This window comes from Trichoplusia ni, chromosome 4 (genome assembly GCF_003590095.1).
Source record: "Trichoplusia ni isolate ovarian cell line Hi5 chromosome 4, tn1, whole genome shotgun sequence".
In the NCBI taxonomy this organism is placed as follows: domain Eukaryota; kingdom Metazoa; phylum Arthropoda; class Insecta; order Lepidoptera; family Noctuidae; genus Trichoplusia; species Trichoplusia ni.
The window spans coordinates 3,775,880-3,792,901 of NC_039481.1; the positions used below are offsets into that span (position 1 = coordinate 3,775,880).

The window sequence follows — 17,022 nt, forward strand, 5'->3', positions numbered from 1 at the left end:
AAGGTTCACAACGATGCTGCGTCTGATTTTTTTGTGCATAGCACCTGTTAATCTTGTGAACGTACGAGTAGATATGAATTGGAAAGCGAATCAAATTGAAGAGTTATTATGATATTGATTTTGTTTAGGAGTTCATCTGTAGAAAAGTGCCATCTCATGATTTATATAACCGTGTAGACTTTAAAACAGACAATAAAAGCTTAAATGGTACTTTTTTAAGTTAAAAGTTACGACACTCCCTGAATAATCTATTTAGGGGAGACGACACTCCCAACCCATGAGAGTCAGGTGAACACGCTACGTCACTCATTAGTATTCTCCCCTATGTGATGTTTCGATTTGATACGTGGTGTGCTTCCACTACAATCTATTAAAGCATTTAACTTAACATCAAGGAACAAAAACCACACCTTCTACATTCCGATTTCACGAAGAGAAATGTGTAAAAAGCGATTGTATCAACATTGGTTGGGTACGTAGTATTTTCTCATTATTTTAAGATAATTATAGTATAGATGTGTTCTTCGAAAAATGTGTGAGTACCTATTTGTTGAAACACGAATGAGAAACATCACTAACAATGTAATATCACATAAACGAACGAGAATAAACAATAAAGAATCTTACCTCTTCTAAGATTGGACAACTCTTATAGCGGGACTTTTTGATGGCCAATTCCCACCATGGCACAGGTGGCTTGGAACGCAGAATTGTTTGACATCCTACTTTCGGGTCGTGTGACTCATACAGCGTTCCTAATGTCCTTGATGATGGGCGGGAAGACGGTTGCTCAGAATCTTCTTCTGCAGGAATTCCAGTTATACACTCACAGCATTTATGGGGCCTTCGCTGTGGTCTTAAGTCAGCACTAAACGAATGCCTATAGTTAAGTCGTTTCGAAAATCCATTGTTTTCGCTAACAGATCTCTTAAATCCATTTCTGTTACCTTGCAACGGCATTCTTGGTATCTGTTGCACTTCGCTAAGAATAGTGGGTTCACCGTGTAAGCTCGCATGTTCATCAGTTAAAGGAGTATTAGGTTCTGAATGATACCCTATTCTATTTCGATGCAAACTTCCGTATAACTGATTATCTTTTATGTTGGTAGGTTTTAGGTCTATGAATTTTGGTCTTCGTAAATTTAATGTAGCGTATTTCTGGGGAGACCTATGAAATTTAGATTTGTTCGGTAAATCTTTCAGTACATCTTCAGTGTCTGTAGATGGTATAGTGGAATTATCGCTGTAACTTGATATAGGCCTGTCGTTATCGGTGAAGTATGATGACGATTCTGAGCAATTATCTCGATCGCTGTGGCTCCTTCTACAGTCAATTGAGGAACCAGTAAAGTCCGTGCGTACGGAATGCAGCTCGCCGCCATCCTGGTTAGCTACGTGCTGTTCATACGACTGGCGCTCGCCGTTACTCAAGTTCGAGATTCCAACTTTTTCGCCACCGCCTACGTCCTGCTCCGACGGGAGCTCTAAGCTTTTTAAACGTCTACGTGGCTTAGTGTCTATAGAATCATAATGTGTTTCTTGTTTGCCATTTAAACTTTTCACTGGGGAATTGCTTTTCGAATGTGGTGGAGTAACTTTGGCATATATAGGTTCTGTAAAGCTGAGTCGTGATGGTTTATTATTATACGTATTATTTGCTGTTACGTTATTTACATACTGCACTCCACAGCTGTTTTCTAAAAAACTGTTTTTGGGTGTTCTGTTTAGCGTGAAATATTCAGAGTGTCTTTGAGGTAGATTGTTGCTGTGATTTGGTTCCACTAGATTTCTTATTTTTATTCTGCTTCTTGGCGCTCGGATCGTGGCAAATCCATCGTGTATCGGCGATCCATGATACGTCGGAGATGTAGTCACTGCCATGTTAGGTGTATTTAACATGTCTTTATCATAAACACTGTAATGGTTTCCATAGTTTTTAGGTATGAACGATCACCATACCATTACCGACCACAAAACAATGTGAGATAATGAGCACTACACTTGTTCCTCCTTATTACCTGGAAAGCGGAAAATTGCAAAATACACGTCTAACCTGGCATCTACGTAGCCTTGGTACTTTCATTCCTGTAATGTATGTAATCGAAATCATTGGCGGCGGAAGACTAAATGTTATAAGTTCAATCATGAATAGTCATATTAAACAAAAGTGATCCTTGAACTCATAAGAAATAGGTGTATTCTGAAATATCAAAAACTCTTGACCCGTCAAGAAAGCGGTATAAATATGAATGAGATTTATTTTTGGGATCCATTAAGATGCTTCAATTTCCGGCTCAATATAATCTTAGAGATCCACTCAATAAACCACAACGATATTTAAAACTACCATACGCTCATTTAATAGTTACTGCTACTGCAGCAATCAGACTGGATTTAACCAGCAAAACAAATTGTGATATGCAGTACATACTATACGATTTTATGTGCAGTTCTTCTTCCGAATTGATATGATTGTGATGCCTTATGTGATATCAACTTTCTAACGCAGTAGTAGTACCTATTGAGTTACGCTGGTACGCATTTACGTATTATAAATGACGGCTAGGCTCGAGATGTGACAGGCGTTTGATAAAATATAATATCAAGTGCATGTCACTATCAAGTGCATGTCACTATCAAGTATTTATAAACTCAGTTTCTTTATAAATCATGCTAGAAGGTAAAAAAATCTTATATAGCTAGTCCTATTTTTTAAGTTCACTGATAGTTACCTGTGGTGTGTGGCTTTTCAATAAGGCGTGTGAACATTAATGTAACTTAAGTTATGTTACATAATTATCATATTTCTGATGATTCAAACAATGCTGCATTGATATTATTACCTATTATAGTAAAGGTAAGTGTTCGCATAAATACCTAGTTAATTTCAAGCTTTTTCTAGCGAGGAAGTATTTATGAATATATCAATAATCATTTTCATTTCCAAGATATAAGTGTAAATGAACTTGAAACCCTAAGTGGAATATTTCTCGATTAACGACATTGTAGACTGTGATTTATCGGCGATGAGTTAGATCATAAAAGCCAGAGTTACGAGTGCTGCATAATTCATCTGCATCACAAAACAATAGCGTAACCGGTTGCCTATATACGGAGTAATGCTTACACATACTAAACAGACGTGGTCAACAACCATAGCTTACTCGAAATTAGTAACGATAAATCATTTATTTTAGGGCTCCGCAGCCTTTCCTTTGACAAATTGACGCGATGTTTACAAAATATATCAGAAATGTTCTTAAGGCATTTGTGCAAAACTGAAATTATTTCAGAAATATAATTGAGTTGAATAACCTTTTAGCATGCTTATTGGCCGTTATGTTATTTATTTGTTGTCAAAATTTGATGATATCTCATGAAATAAGTCATTTGCATTCGACAAAATTATGTTACGCTGTATATACCTACGATGGAACCAAATATAGTCTAAGGTTCGTTTACAAACATCAAGTTTACAAAAGTTACGGACACAACTTGTAAGCGACTTTTATTACAAGAAAAATATTACGTATAACAACGGGTTACAAAAAAGGACTAGTCAAGCCTCGTGTTACGCGACTTGTTCAAATAAATAATGGTAGGTCATGTAGTTATACGGGTTAAGTCATAAATTATGAGGGGGGCGATCGCGGGCGCCAATCGAACAAGCAAACGTCTCAGACTGAGGGGAGCGCCGGGAACAGTTCCTGTAGCTTTGCATCGCTGTCCTTTTTTAATGTTCTCAAAGTGTTATTATTGGACATGTCTGACGAGTTGTACGAAAAATACAGAACATTCTATAAATACTTCAAACTCATATTACCTAGTCTAGTTACGTTTTATATCTTACTTTTTAATCTCTATTCAAAGAAGTACAATACATAGGAAGTCAGGTAACTATAAATGTATTCAAACCCGTAATTACGGTAGCGAACAAAAGCTAAAACCCTGACTCATTAATTCATCATTAAGAGTCATTAGTAAAATCGTTGATAAAAAGTAAGGAATCTTATAGACTAATCCCTTTAAACAAAATTTTGAGAACCGTTGCCAGGTATACTAGAGAAAAGGACGACATAATGTTTATATATCGTTCTCTTTCGCACTCGTACGGCTTTCGTTCGCGTATCAACGACCTGTTTGTTGTGGTGTGTAGCCTTTACATACGGAGTCCGTAGTAACAGCGCCCAGCACAATACTTATTTTCATTTCATGGTCATTTCGTAACATTTCAATAACCCTGCCCCAGTGCTCGTTGACTGACGTTTGTAAATAAACTTAGGTACTATGCAACTGCATTACAATGGTCGTGATTATAGCATTTTTGTATTGATAACGGTACCCGAAATTGAATTGGCAAAAGCATGAATAATCATGTAGATATGCTATCTTCTGTTATAAGGGAATTTTTAGTTCGTGTGGATTACGTTTGCTGTTTGAAAAAAGAGACATAGAAAACACAAAATAAAATTATAGAGGCTAATAAAAAGTTAGTGTAACGATTATGTTTATTTTTATTTCGTTGCCAACTTGATATGTAACCAGACCTTATTGTGGAAGTTTATATACATGCGGTTTCGTAGTAATATTTAATCTATTTTTATTTAAATACCAGTTGGGTAAGGTGTTAGTTTCAATTTTATTACAAACGAACTCATTGAATATGGACCAAATTCGTTTTCGTTCATTTCTTTTTTCCTTTCCAAGCTCATCCCGGTTTTTTTTTGTTTTAAATTATTTATAACATTAAGCATACTCTTTTCTAGAGCTTTATTTGACACAGCTATCTAGTAAAGGTACAAGAACAAGTGCAACAATGAGACCATGGCCCTAACGGTTGTTATGGCAAGTCGCAATGCCGCACCGTTTGAACATATGAGAATCGATTGTTTAGAAAAGCAATAATATCATGATAACAGCATTCGAACCACGCGCCTATATATGCAAAGAAAACGTAAGAATGTCATGACCTTAATTACTTGTTTGGAAATTGTTGAACCATTTTTCACGTGACTGACTACTTAAAATGAAGCACTATTTATGAATCTGTTATAATGTTTCTATCTATAAAGAAGTCAATGACTTTTTTGTGCTCGTTTTACAAGTAGCAAGGGACCATAAAACAAAACACTTCTGCCTCAAGCATGTATTTAAGCTGATATTTACAAGGTAGGGTACTATTTTTCGTCGGAACACGAGTTATTATTTCAGATAATTTACCAGTAATTTAAAGTAATTTCACGTTCCAAACTAAATATTAAACCGGAACAAATACGCTATTCGTTATTATACAACTTGAGTTTTGTCTTAAATAAAAATACATTTATCTTTTACGCTGAGACTAACTTACTCAATCGTAAGATAACCCCGGGCTGTTTAGATATATTGATATTAAATATAAATATTAAGGAAGTTATCAAACTTAAAGTGACATTTACACATAAATATAAAACATAAATATATAATAGAAAGTACGTTAGACAGGTTTTTTTATGAGAATTTAGTGTTTAAATCCGGAATTATATAATTACAATCGTCGAATACGAAAATCACACAGCGTGGTCATAAAAAATAATAGTTTGCGATTTGAAGAATATTAATGTTTTCATAACATCGCCAATAAAATTAATGAACCATCACACTAAGAAACCTTTTAAGGTTAAATTAATGTTGAGTTTATTTTTATTTGTTAAATATTTCTTAAAACGTTTTTGATGGACGAACATCGAATCATAAAATTTATCACCGCAAAAATTACTTGTTTCAATATAATCACTATAAGTACATAATGTTTATTATTAACAAGATGTTTTAACGACATAATACCTATTACATGTAAGATCAACTTCGGAATGTTAAACATTATTATGTTAGGTTCCTTAACAACATTTGTAAGCAATACGAATAATATAGCGTCACAAAAGCAACGATAAAAACTTAATAAATAATTTACTAGTCAATCTATTCTTAGTATATTCAATTAACATTTAAATGTATTATCATATATCTTATGTGTAAATCACGCGCAAAAAGGACAATATTGTTAATAGTGATGATCTCAATGGAATGAAGTAATTATTATGCCACACTTGACCTCTAAATAAGTGTCTCTACGTGCGTAATTCCTTCTTACAAACAAGGAAAAGTATCTGGTCAGTTATCATTACACATATCACTATATGTCTGTAAAGTCGGTACTACTTATACATATATATAGAGTATACTTAAGACAATACGAAGCTATTGCGTCCATTGCCTACCGATACAAAATGATTGAGCGTTCAAGCAACAGTTTGAAGGCAAGCATCTGTCGTGCACATGGCTCGATGGCCGTTATAAGAGCACACTCGATGGGAAGACATTCGATACGAACCTACCTACAAGCGCGGAATACACATCGACAATACCCAGTCATCTGCGAGATTTTTGTAATTAGCCTTTAAAAACGCGGTCAAGGAACTCAAATTAGCTGAGGCTATCTATGGTTATAAAATATCAAGCATCAGTTAAGTAGGTTGTACCAACATGTCAGAATTTACTAAAGATACACTTAAGATAACATTCTATCAACGTATGACTAAATTACGCCGAAATCTCAATGTTTCCCTTAACGACTCAAATGTGTATTGGAAATTCCATTCGCAGATTTATCACGATCTCAGTTTCGATTATCATAAACATGTGATTTCTATACATATCAACGGTTTCAACGTTTAGCTAAAATATTTTATTATTATGTATTTGATACCTATAGTTCCACTGGTACGGTTAGTAACCACGAGAATAAGTAGGTGCGTAATACAAGAGCAAATTTCACAGACGACGGTCGTAACAAGCAAATATACTGCGTGGGTTGGGCGCATTGTTTGCCTCTCCTGTAAGTCTACATACATAGGCACGTTATATTAGGTACCGCAGCACTGGATTTTAGGGGCACCGACATGACCTCCGACCTCCATTCAGAGCTATTGTCATGCTAATGATAACAACAGTTATTAATCAACTGTGACGATAATCATACAAAAACGCTACAGCTATTTACGGTAGAAAGCAACTGGATTTATATAGGTGAATGGGACCCACGTTATTGTATGTATTCTTATTGTAGAGACGGTAACAGAACTACTGTCATTACGGCAGACACCAAATGAGGCCGTCATACAGTTGACTCATGGTCACCGGTCATTCGTTGACGGCGTTATCTCTTTTTTTTTGTTGAGTCAGTCTCGACCACCAAGTGACATTAAACGTTTCTTAAGAAGAATTGTGTTTACATTACGTTGTATGTTTATCAGGAGTTGACAGAAACTGTAACATGAGCTTGAGCCTTAGCTAATCTTCTTTCGAGTAGACATGTTTGCTGCAAGCACTTCCTGACTAAGTAGATAAAGTACAATCCTGTCTTGTAGAGCTTCCTTCCGTGCTTGCTATTGAACTCTACACAGGATAACGGATAAACCACTCAGGGAAGTAGTTACTTGTTTCTATACAGCACATTTAAATTATCGGTTATATATGAATCCGTGCTGTCGGTACCTACGTATTTTTTACGACAAGGATCATCGAAGATATTGAATAAGTCACACCAAAGTAGGTATTTTTAATAACAGTCTTCCTGTCAAGGTCGGCGGCCGTTGGTGGTGACGCAACAGTCGCCCAACGGGTTTTGTATTAACTTGCGTAATTCATTGATAAAATCCCTGCCGAGGTGAAATTATCGAACTACTTATGTTGCCTTTAACATAATAACTTGATTGATGTTCAATTTACCAAGTTTAAGCAAAACATAAATAATATTTTGAAGGCCGTAATTGCTCTCCTAAGTACAAAAACTAATGACTCTTATTACGTACTTCGCTCATAAATTAATTTAATATTATTGTATCTAAGTAGTTACGTCGTCGATAAAATTCTAGGAAATAATAAACCGCAAGTAACGAAGAAATACTTTAAAATGTTCACCTTTTATTTTACTGAGTAACATACTCTTTTTCAACGATAATCTTTTTTTATTTTTGAACAACTTGAGAAATAATCATATTTAGTACTTATTCAAGATAAGGAACATTTTATGGTATTCAGAACAAGTTTCGATTATCTCTAAATGGCCTAAAGATATTGCGCAGTCTGTTCAACGACATTACAACGGCACGTTAGAAACGCTTAATAAATATACAAGTCATGACAATGTGGTAGCAATTAACAACAAATAGGACACAACAATACGATTTGTAAATTGACAGGTCTATTTCGGTATAATTATAATAGAATGAGTTACATTATAGAGCCTTATTAAAATCTTGTACCGGATTATTTCAAAAAGGGTAAGAACTTTCAGTAATAAATACCAACAATTAAAGTTTATAGAACAATCATTGCCATAATAAAGCTTCGTTCGAAAGAAATGACTATAAAACATGCATTTACGTAGCAATATCAATAAATTTCAAAACTGAATAGCCAGAACAACTGCGTGATAATGTGTCATTGACACCAAATGTTACGTGTTTAAAACACATAAACACTGCATTTCAAAGGATATAGGGTATATATGTCTTACTAAAAAACACGATTTCTTTCCCGTTTCTGCAGTTAGCAACCTATGTTTATAATTACCTATGTATTCAACAGTGCGGGCGATAATTATTAAATTAGTGGCTAACAATTAAAACTTCTAATAAAACGTGGTTTTGGAACTATTACTAAAACCTATTTTTGTGATTAATTTATGCTTCCGATATTATTTATTTTCTTGCATTATTTCAGATTTCACACAGCTCTACCTAATTACTGTGTTACGTTTTATTTATTAATTACCTAGAGCAATAATTTCCTTACTTCGTATATTCCAATACTGTTTCCAATAATGAAAGCACCTGCAAGTTCAAGTTATTTTACGTGCATTTTACGAGTTCGTTGTCTTTGTTCTATAAACACTATTTTCAGTTGTGATGCGCCCAGTCTGTATATAAAACATTAAAGATTATGTTAACATCGGTGCTCGTAAAAGCCACATACTGTATCCTTCAACTCGAAAATAAAGACCATCCTTATTTGCCAAATAGAATTTACTATTTTAAACTAACACTTGATAGGTGCCCAGGAAGAAAGTCTCAGTAATAAAATAACAATTTGTTTAAAACGAAGGTTATTTACTAGGCCATTTAGCTTATTGAACAAATAAATAATGTAGGGGCACTATCAAGAGATCCCTGGCCAGTCTCCATACGAATTAACCTCAATTGACAGTGTCGAGGAGGCGCTTCGCGCTTTTGATTGAAGACAGCGAACTGTAGCCACGAGTGAGTGCCGCTTTCTGTATTCGATATTTGAATATATTATTTCCAGATTTGCAAGCCAAAGACGGCGTATTCCTGGTCACAAAATTTTATTACTCACATGTAAAATTATATTGAAACCGAAAGGTATTTACCGAATGCAATACAGTCACATAAAAAGTATTGATAAGATTAGTGATATGCCGTTATTTGTTGTTATCTTTTTGTTTCGGCAAGTTAGATCAAACAAACAAAGTAGATATAGGCAGGTAAGTTATTAAAACATAGTAAATCGGTAACTTAAATACTAACAAATGTCATGTAAGTTTTGTTAATAGTTTTTAAATTATATTTTTATTTACGTAAACAAACTATAAATGTCTTTCTTAATTAACATAGACATTTAAAACAATTATAATAAAATAGGATGTAGCGATTGAGAAATAATGAAGAGTCTTTTGACTGAACCGTCTTAGAAGTAGAGCATTCTTGTTATCTGTAAAACGTAGTTTGATATGCTAAGTAGAGCGAAGTAAAGAGATACCTAGACATGTTTGCATAGATTAGTTTAGATTACATAGGGATGCTGCAAGCGAGTTGCGTAAATAGGGCAAAAACCGTTGTCCTGTGGTGATATGAGCATTGCACTCGTCTTAGCTTCCTACTGGCCCTACACCAAGAAGGGTTAATACACGACATTGATTTATCGCACCCATAAAGATCCCAAGAACAAACTAAAATAACAATATAAGTTTAAAAGCATTCCATATACGGAACAAAGACACTCGCTTGTGTGCTGCCAATAAAGCAATAATTTATAGAAGGTATTTAATGTCGTTTGTAAACTTGCGGTTTGCGTGTATGACACAATAGCGATAAGTTTTATCTTTTTAAGATTAAAGAAATAGCCCAAATCATTAATGACCGATTTCATTTTGTAGAGTAAACGTACTCTACAAAAATATTTCGAGGAAGTAATAACTGAGACTTGTTGACGACAGAGCAGATGTTATTTATCGCAGTAATAACCAGGCGTTGAACATAATTAGCAAGGACATTAAACTTTAATGTATCTTTAAAATTCACGTAAAAGTGCAGTCAACGCAACTATACTAAACTGCAGGTTATAATAATACACCCGTAAAACACATCAAACGAGTTAAATATCAAACGTTTGACCCCAAATAGAACCAGATCGTCTATAAACAGAATTTCGGTTTGCGTTTGATGTTAGCTTAAAACGTTAGCGGGGACACGCGCAACTCTTCCCAATTGACAAGTGCCATGGTCATCAATACTCAAGACGATTATATTCGACATACGACTGTTTCTGAAGAAATATAAGTATACAATAAATGTTTCGGTCGACAAAAGGTTTAATGTTGCCGTAACTCAAAATTAGTACTTAGACAACTCATTTCGTACGCAGCCAATATAGTAAAACGTCTATTGTTTCTTTGTAAGTAATAACCCAAGGACAAGTTTAGTATGTTCAATAGTGGACGTAAACAAAATTCATGAAAGGGATATTGTTCGCAGCAAGCAGGATCTCTCAATAGGGGCTTTCTTTCGAACGCTGCCGGGTAAAAAAGGGACGCAGTTACCTGCTCCTTAGTAAACTGCTCAGATAGTAGAACGAGAACATTGTATTAACCGAAATAGTCTGGACTAAGTATAGATGTAGTAACTGATACATGTATGGTAATATAATTCATGTTATTTAAATACATAACAAACGTAGACCAATTGTAACCGCCAATGATTTCAACTACATTTTTACAGGTCATTGTAAATAATCATTCCAAAATGCTTTATCATTAAAACAGCTTAATATGGATAACTTATAGAAAACCAAGACCCGGATGTCTTGGTAACAAAACAACAAACTATAATCAAACGTGTTTCGCTCATATGGAGTTCAAAAGATGACTGAAAGTACAATGCTCGAATTAAAGTAAGTACCAAAACTCGTACAAAACACAGTCCAAATTAAATCCATGAAGCACTTTTCACAAATATCACATTTACACACAACATATAAGAACTGTTTGTTTATAAAGTCCGAAGTTAAAACGTGCATAAAGCGGTAGAGCTCTAACGCACACGACCGCGCTCTACCGAGGCGCAGTCTACACTGGCTTGACTGATGGTAGTGTGGTAGTGTTTGTAACTGAGTCACGGAACCCAGAGAACCCGGATCACTGATCAATCCAGTAACTCACGGTCTATTGATTACAGACAGGATGGGGACGAGGGTTATAAATTAGGGTGTGGAGAAAAACTTTAATAATATAACTTAAACAGTTTCATAAATAAAGTATTAACTATTATTAACTGTTATGTCACGGTAAACGATTTTTGTTAATATGTTTTATTTTAAAATATGATTTAGTTAGTAGCTCTAAGTTTAGTCTAAAACATGTCGAGATAACAATTATAAAGATAGAGCAGTAAAAAAGGCGGGTCACACACTTTATCTTATAGTACGCGAGGCACTTGTTGCGCAAGTGCGGCAGGCACTTCTGAGGATTTATGGGCCACGAGCTCGAGTTACATTTGATAACGTCCATGCTCACGCGGCTACTGCGACAAACGTACGATATTGTAAAAAATCGGAATTCGGGAGATTTAGAGGCTCATAAAAATTTAGTATACTCCAACCGGTTTCCAATGTATTCAATTAAATAATCAATTTAGTGAATAGATTGTGCACGAATAAACGCAGTCTTCAGAATTGCTTAAATCCTTTTTATGAAATGTAAACTGCAGAAAATATACCCCACGAAATTATTATAGCTTCCAGGCTTGTTGCGAGCAATTAGCTTTTAAGTGAATAATTCCGCTACGTAGTGCATATGGATGGTGTGTTAGGTATTCAATACGAGCCACCATATTCTTTGACTGGACTGGCAAAGTGCCAACATCATTTGTTACATTAAACAATAGTTACTAATAACGTTATTTGAAGTGCTAACTACTTTTTATCCATGTATACACAACACAATCAAAACATGAATATTAGGTACATGTTTATGTTGGACGTAGAAAATACATTATTCAAGCTTTCAATATCATAAAAAGAACTTAACGAGAAACTGGGTTTTAGATTTTAAAACAATTGAAAATCAGAGCTTCTCTTTGGGTTACCCTTTCTTGTATCAAGACTAATTACTAAAACGAAAACATGCCTGTAGGTTCATCAATAACAATAAAGTAACGGTAAAATGAGATGTTTTTATTGCACTATGCACCACGAATTGGAAATAATCAACACTTAAGAATTGTAACACACGAGGCAGGGCAAGAACGGCGATCGATATATCAAATTAAATCGCCATTGAATACAATTGAGATCCCGTGAGTAACCGTCCACATTGCCACGCTTTTAATATTAATGTAAAACGATCATCGTTCGCATTGTCTGGGTCATTATCGAAACCATAAACGCTAAAACAACACTAAAGAGAATAGCTTTCTCAATGTCAACATTTGTGTTTCTAAAATGAGTTTTTATTTGTATAATTCTCATGTCAAAGTCAATGATGTGGCATTGAGACGCGACATCATGCACTATGGCTGAGTCGCGTACAACACAATCGGTACAAAACTAAACAATGGCAACGCAAGAACATTGGAAGTCTTTCGTTTTGAATTATGTATGTCGGCGATGCTTTACCGACCAGTAAATTAGGAACAGAAAAAAATATACTCCACGACATTCATTGAAAAGTCAACTTTTTGTTTGTCCAGACGAATTAACTGAACTGTTGTAGGAACCTTAATGAGATCGATAACCGTTACGTCTTCAATCAAAGAAAAAGTTTTCGTCTGCCTTTTGTATAACAACGAAATGTTCCTGTTGATACTTTCACATATTGCGCGGACTTTACAACATAATTATGTTTTTACTTTCTTCTTTTTGAAGTTCATACTTGACACATCTATCAAGTATTTGATGGTACTTTATCTTTTTAACATCACACAGATAAATAGCTACTATACGCATTCAATAAGAACTCTTCAATCAATATTTGACACCATAATATAAGCTTTGAGGTTGTTAGCCCTACAAAAAATAATAGACAGTAATATGCTAATTGATATGTCAATTACTTTCATCATATCAGCGTCAAGATATTCTTGACAGCTTGGGAGATAAAGCTTTACTGATAAACATGTCATTTTAATTAGCGTCTGTAAATTATAAAATTGTTAGTAGCACATAATGTGCTTCATGAATAAAGCAGTAGATTTACCACACCAAACCCACTTCTGCAAGATCTAACACTTGCCCGTTGTAACTTTTGCCAATTTTAATATTATATCTCTCATTGGTTTTGGCTACCAGAGTTTGAATTTCGAGATCTCTATGCAAAAAAGGACGAGTGAGACACTGTTATTGACGCTATGCATTATAGTCTTAGCATAATAGAGCGCATGTATTATTTCGGATTGTATGACTATTATGTGATAAAATTTGTCTTCACGTACTCTAGTCTAGATAATGGTCACACAAGATAATAGTATAATATACATAGTGTCTGGTATCTGGACTACATCAGGAGTTCCAAGTTCAAAGTTGTCACTCGCCATATTCGCTCACATTTATAGCCGCTTTGTCATGTGTGCGGTCAAGATATGGGAGGCAAGCGAAAAACTGGTAATTTCATTAAGAACGCTCGTAAATGACAATTACTTATTTTAAAGGCAAGAGGTATTTTTCTAGTTTTAAAAATCGAAATTTCGAATTACGGTAGTGATTGATTTATAAAGCAAGTTCCTCGCCTTTGACTTGGGCATCGTATGTTACAGTAGATAGCCGCGGTGGCAGTTGGCATTTGGCATACATTCTTAAAGCCCGATATGGGAGGAAACGGGCGACCGGGCGTCTCACGGCCGCACGGACCTCCGATATTATTTACTGACCCCTAACTTGTGACATTCCATCTTAACTTTCTTGAAATGATCCCAAGGGCTGCGATGGGTTATCGGAAATATTATCCAAAAGTTGAGACACGACGTACAGATTACGTTCAAAAGTGTATGAAACAAAATCTTGATGTTTCAAGTCAGATAGTATGGCCTGGAGAGAAAGTATAGATGTGTACAGGGAGATCTGTAGTTAACCACATTGTTGTGAAACATGATAACCACAAAATTTGATCGGTATGTATTACGAGGTGACTAAACAAAAACAAGGCTGGCAGCTAGGCATCACTGAGCATATCATCGCTGAGATAGCTTTACAAGGTGGTTAGCTAGTCATTATTTTGTCTACAGAGATGGTATTATGTTACGATTGTATCAGAGACGGTGTTCAAATGTGTATTAAGTACTATAGAAAGAACCATCTCATGTTACAATTTTAATTAAAGATATTTCAGTGCGTATTTAGATGACCTATATGACAAATGTATTCGCTTAAATTACAGTGCTATTTTAAGAAGAGTTAATTTCGACTCCGTTTTACGCGAAAGGAGTTCCTATTATCCTTTTTAGGACATTCGAACTTTGAGGTAACACTAAGATCGTTGACCTGGTATCTAAAGAATGTGCTTAACGACATACATTAAATAAATGTGCCAAACAATTATTTTTAGTTTGAAAAGGTACTTACATTAGTTGTCAGCTGTGTTGTCAGTGTGTGTACTTTTTCTTTAGCATCGGCGAGTTCTCTTCTCAATTTCCGGACCTAGAGGAAATATTCAGATTTTAGTGTCATATTTTTATTTAACCATCACTTTCTAGTGACCCCACAACCAGTTTCGCTATGCAAAGTAGACCCTTACAATAGTGAAAACAAGATTTAAGATTTTGTATTATAGATAAAGTATGGGTAATAAATTCTGAACCGTCAAGTACTAAATTGGCTTCTCTTTTAGATTTACAGTTGGAATAACTACTTCGTTTCTTGGGTAGTTTACAACATGGCTCTATGTATTTTGGTTTATTATGATTGCATTGGTCAACTGAAGTTAAAAAAAGTGTAAAATTAATAAAGTAAATTGTTCAATAACATACACCAATTACCTCGTGCGCCTGCCTTTCTTCCGACCCAGCACCAGCAGCAAGCGATGACGCCGTCGATACGAGGGATGCAGTGGAACCGTGCACTGTGGACAAACCCTTTATATTAGCCCATTTCCCAGATACTAAATTGGCTATGGACAATAGGGATGACGACTGGTTATACAAAATCTTTTAAACTACATAATTTAAAATAAGACACGTATTTGGCCTTTCTCTGAACAATAAAACTGACAAAAGTAAACTTAGTTCAGTAGAGGGCTTGTGACGCAACTAGTTTATACACAGATGTGACTTCATGAGTAGGTTCTATTTACTGTAATTTCAAGAATTTATGATAGGTGCCAAATTACGTATCTTATTATAATTTATTAAACTTCCATACGGTAATAACGAAAAGGAATTGTCTTGATCCCAATTTTCTCGGTTTTTTGGTAATAAGTCAAGCTTAGAACGGCAAGTACGAATCCGTGTTTGAAGTATATTTTCCTTTTAGACATTGGCAAACTTTGAAAGGCCTGTCAGAAGTTCCATTCGCTATGATTGTGTAAGTACACGCATCTCAAATTACAGCACACCGTAATGTAATACTAGTCGTAGTACCCAATATAATTGGACCTTCTGTACTTATTAGTGTAGAAATAATTCCACACATTACCGTAAATTAATGTTTTATGTTTGTGTTCTGTCGCCGATGCAAGCCACATGTTTGCGGTTGCGACACACTGCATCGGACATCTGCTTCGAATAACGATAGCAATGACCGGACGATACGAAAGCTCCAGTTATATAGAGCAGACTAATTAAATTAAAGTATTGAGTAAAAGCTTGTTAAACTGTTTTCTTTTATTTATGACTGGAATGGTTTAATTATCTTGACGAGGTTGTGTAGATCAATGTGAAGTTATAAGAGGTGTTTTGGTACATTTTAATTGCTCTAGTTGATTGCTTCCAAAACTTCGTTCCCATGGAGAGTTAACGTTGGAAAATTCAATTGATTTACGGCTTTATAGCCTTTATTACTGACTTCTACTAGTTAGCAAGTCTTTAGTTCTATCTAATAAAGATTGGATTTTAAATTGAAAGACACTTACCGTCATCATTTTTCTTAGGATAGTGATGGGAATGCCTGGGCGTATGCATCACATTGCCAGGCTGGTGCGTGGGGCTTAGTGCTGATCTTGGAGACGGCGATGGTGGCTCCGAGACGCCATAGTTTAGACCTATATGAGTATACATATGTGTTGTAAATACAATAACTTACATCTTTTTAGGACTCTATATTCTATTTTTTAGTTTGACCCATAAAATATCATTTGACGATTCAGTATATTTAAAAAACTTGGATGTAAATACTTAATCTTATTTACCGTTATCAGACTGTACTAACAAGGTTAGATGATGTAAAGCAGGTAAATTCTGTCAGCTGCCTTTATGTTTAATTCATGGAAGAAAAAGACCTTGCACTGGAAAATTTACACAACCACCACAGAGACACGTTAATTACCCCATTTTCTGGGGCACTGATTACGATTAATTATGCGAGAATGTACACTATGAGCAAGATACGCATTGGCATCGATCAGAGCCACGTGCAACAGCGTGAATATGTATCGACATTCCACGTCCTATCAATATTAAAAACGGAGAAGCAGTTGACATATTCAACCGTGAAATGAATTATGTAAGAAGTACAATAGATTGTAAAATTTGTGAG

General features: G+C 35.1%; 1 protein-coding gene across 14 annotated transcripts in view; it reads right to left on the minus strand.

Annotated features, from left to right (window-relative positions):
* The window catches only part of LOC113492592 (protein sickie), a 180,564-nt gene that overhangs the window by 13,993 nt on the left and 149,549 nt on the right, over nucleotides 1-17,022 (minus strand). For 12 of the 14 annotated variants that reach the window (XM_026870111.1, XM_026870104.1, XM_026870108.1 and 9 more), the window contains 3 exons: nucleotides 16,400-16,528; nucleotides 15,300-15,391; nucleotides 14,896-14,970 (listed from right to left, as the gene is read on the minus strand). In XM_026870111.1, coding sequence (XP_026725912.1) covers nucleotides 14,896-14,970; nucleotides 15,300-15,391; nucleotides 16,400-16,528 — 296 coding nt within the window. The remainder of the gene's footprint in view (nucleotides 1-14,895; nucleotides 14,971-15,299; nucleotides 15,392-16,399; nucleotides 16,529-17,022) is intronic. The other 2 variants (XM_026870115.1, XM_026870102.1) reach the window with 1 other exon arrangement.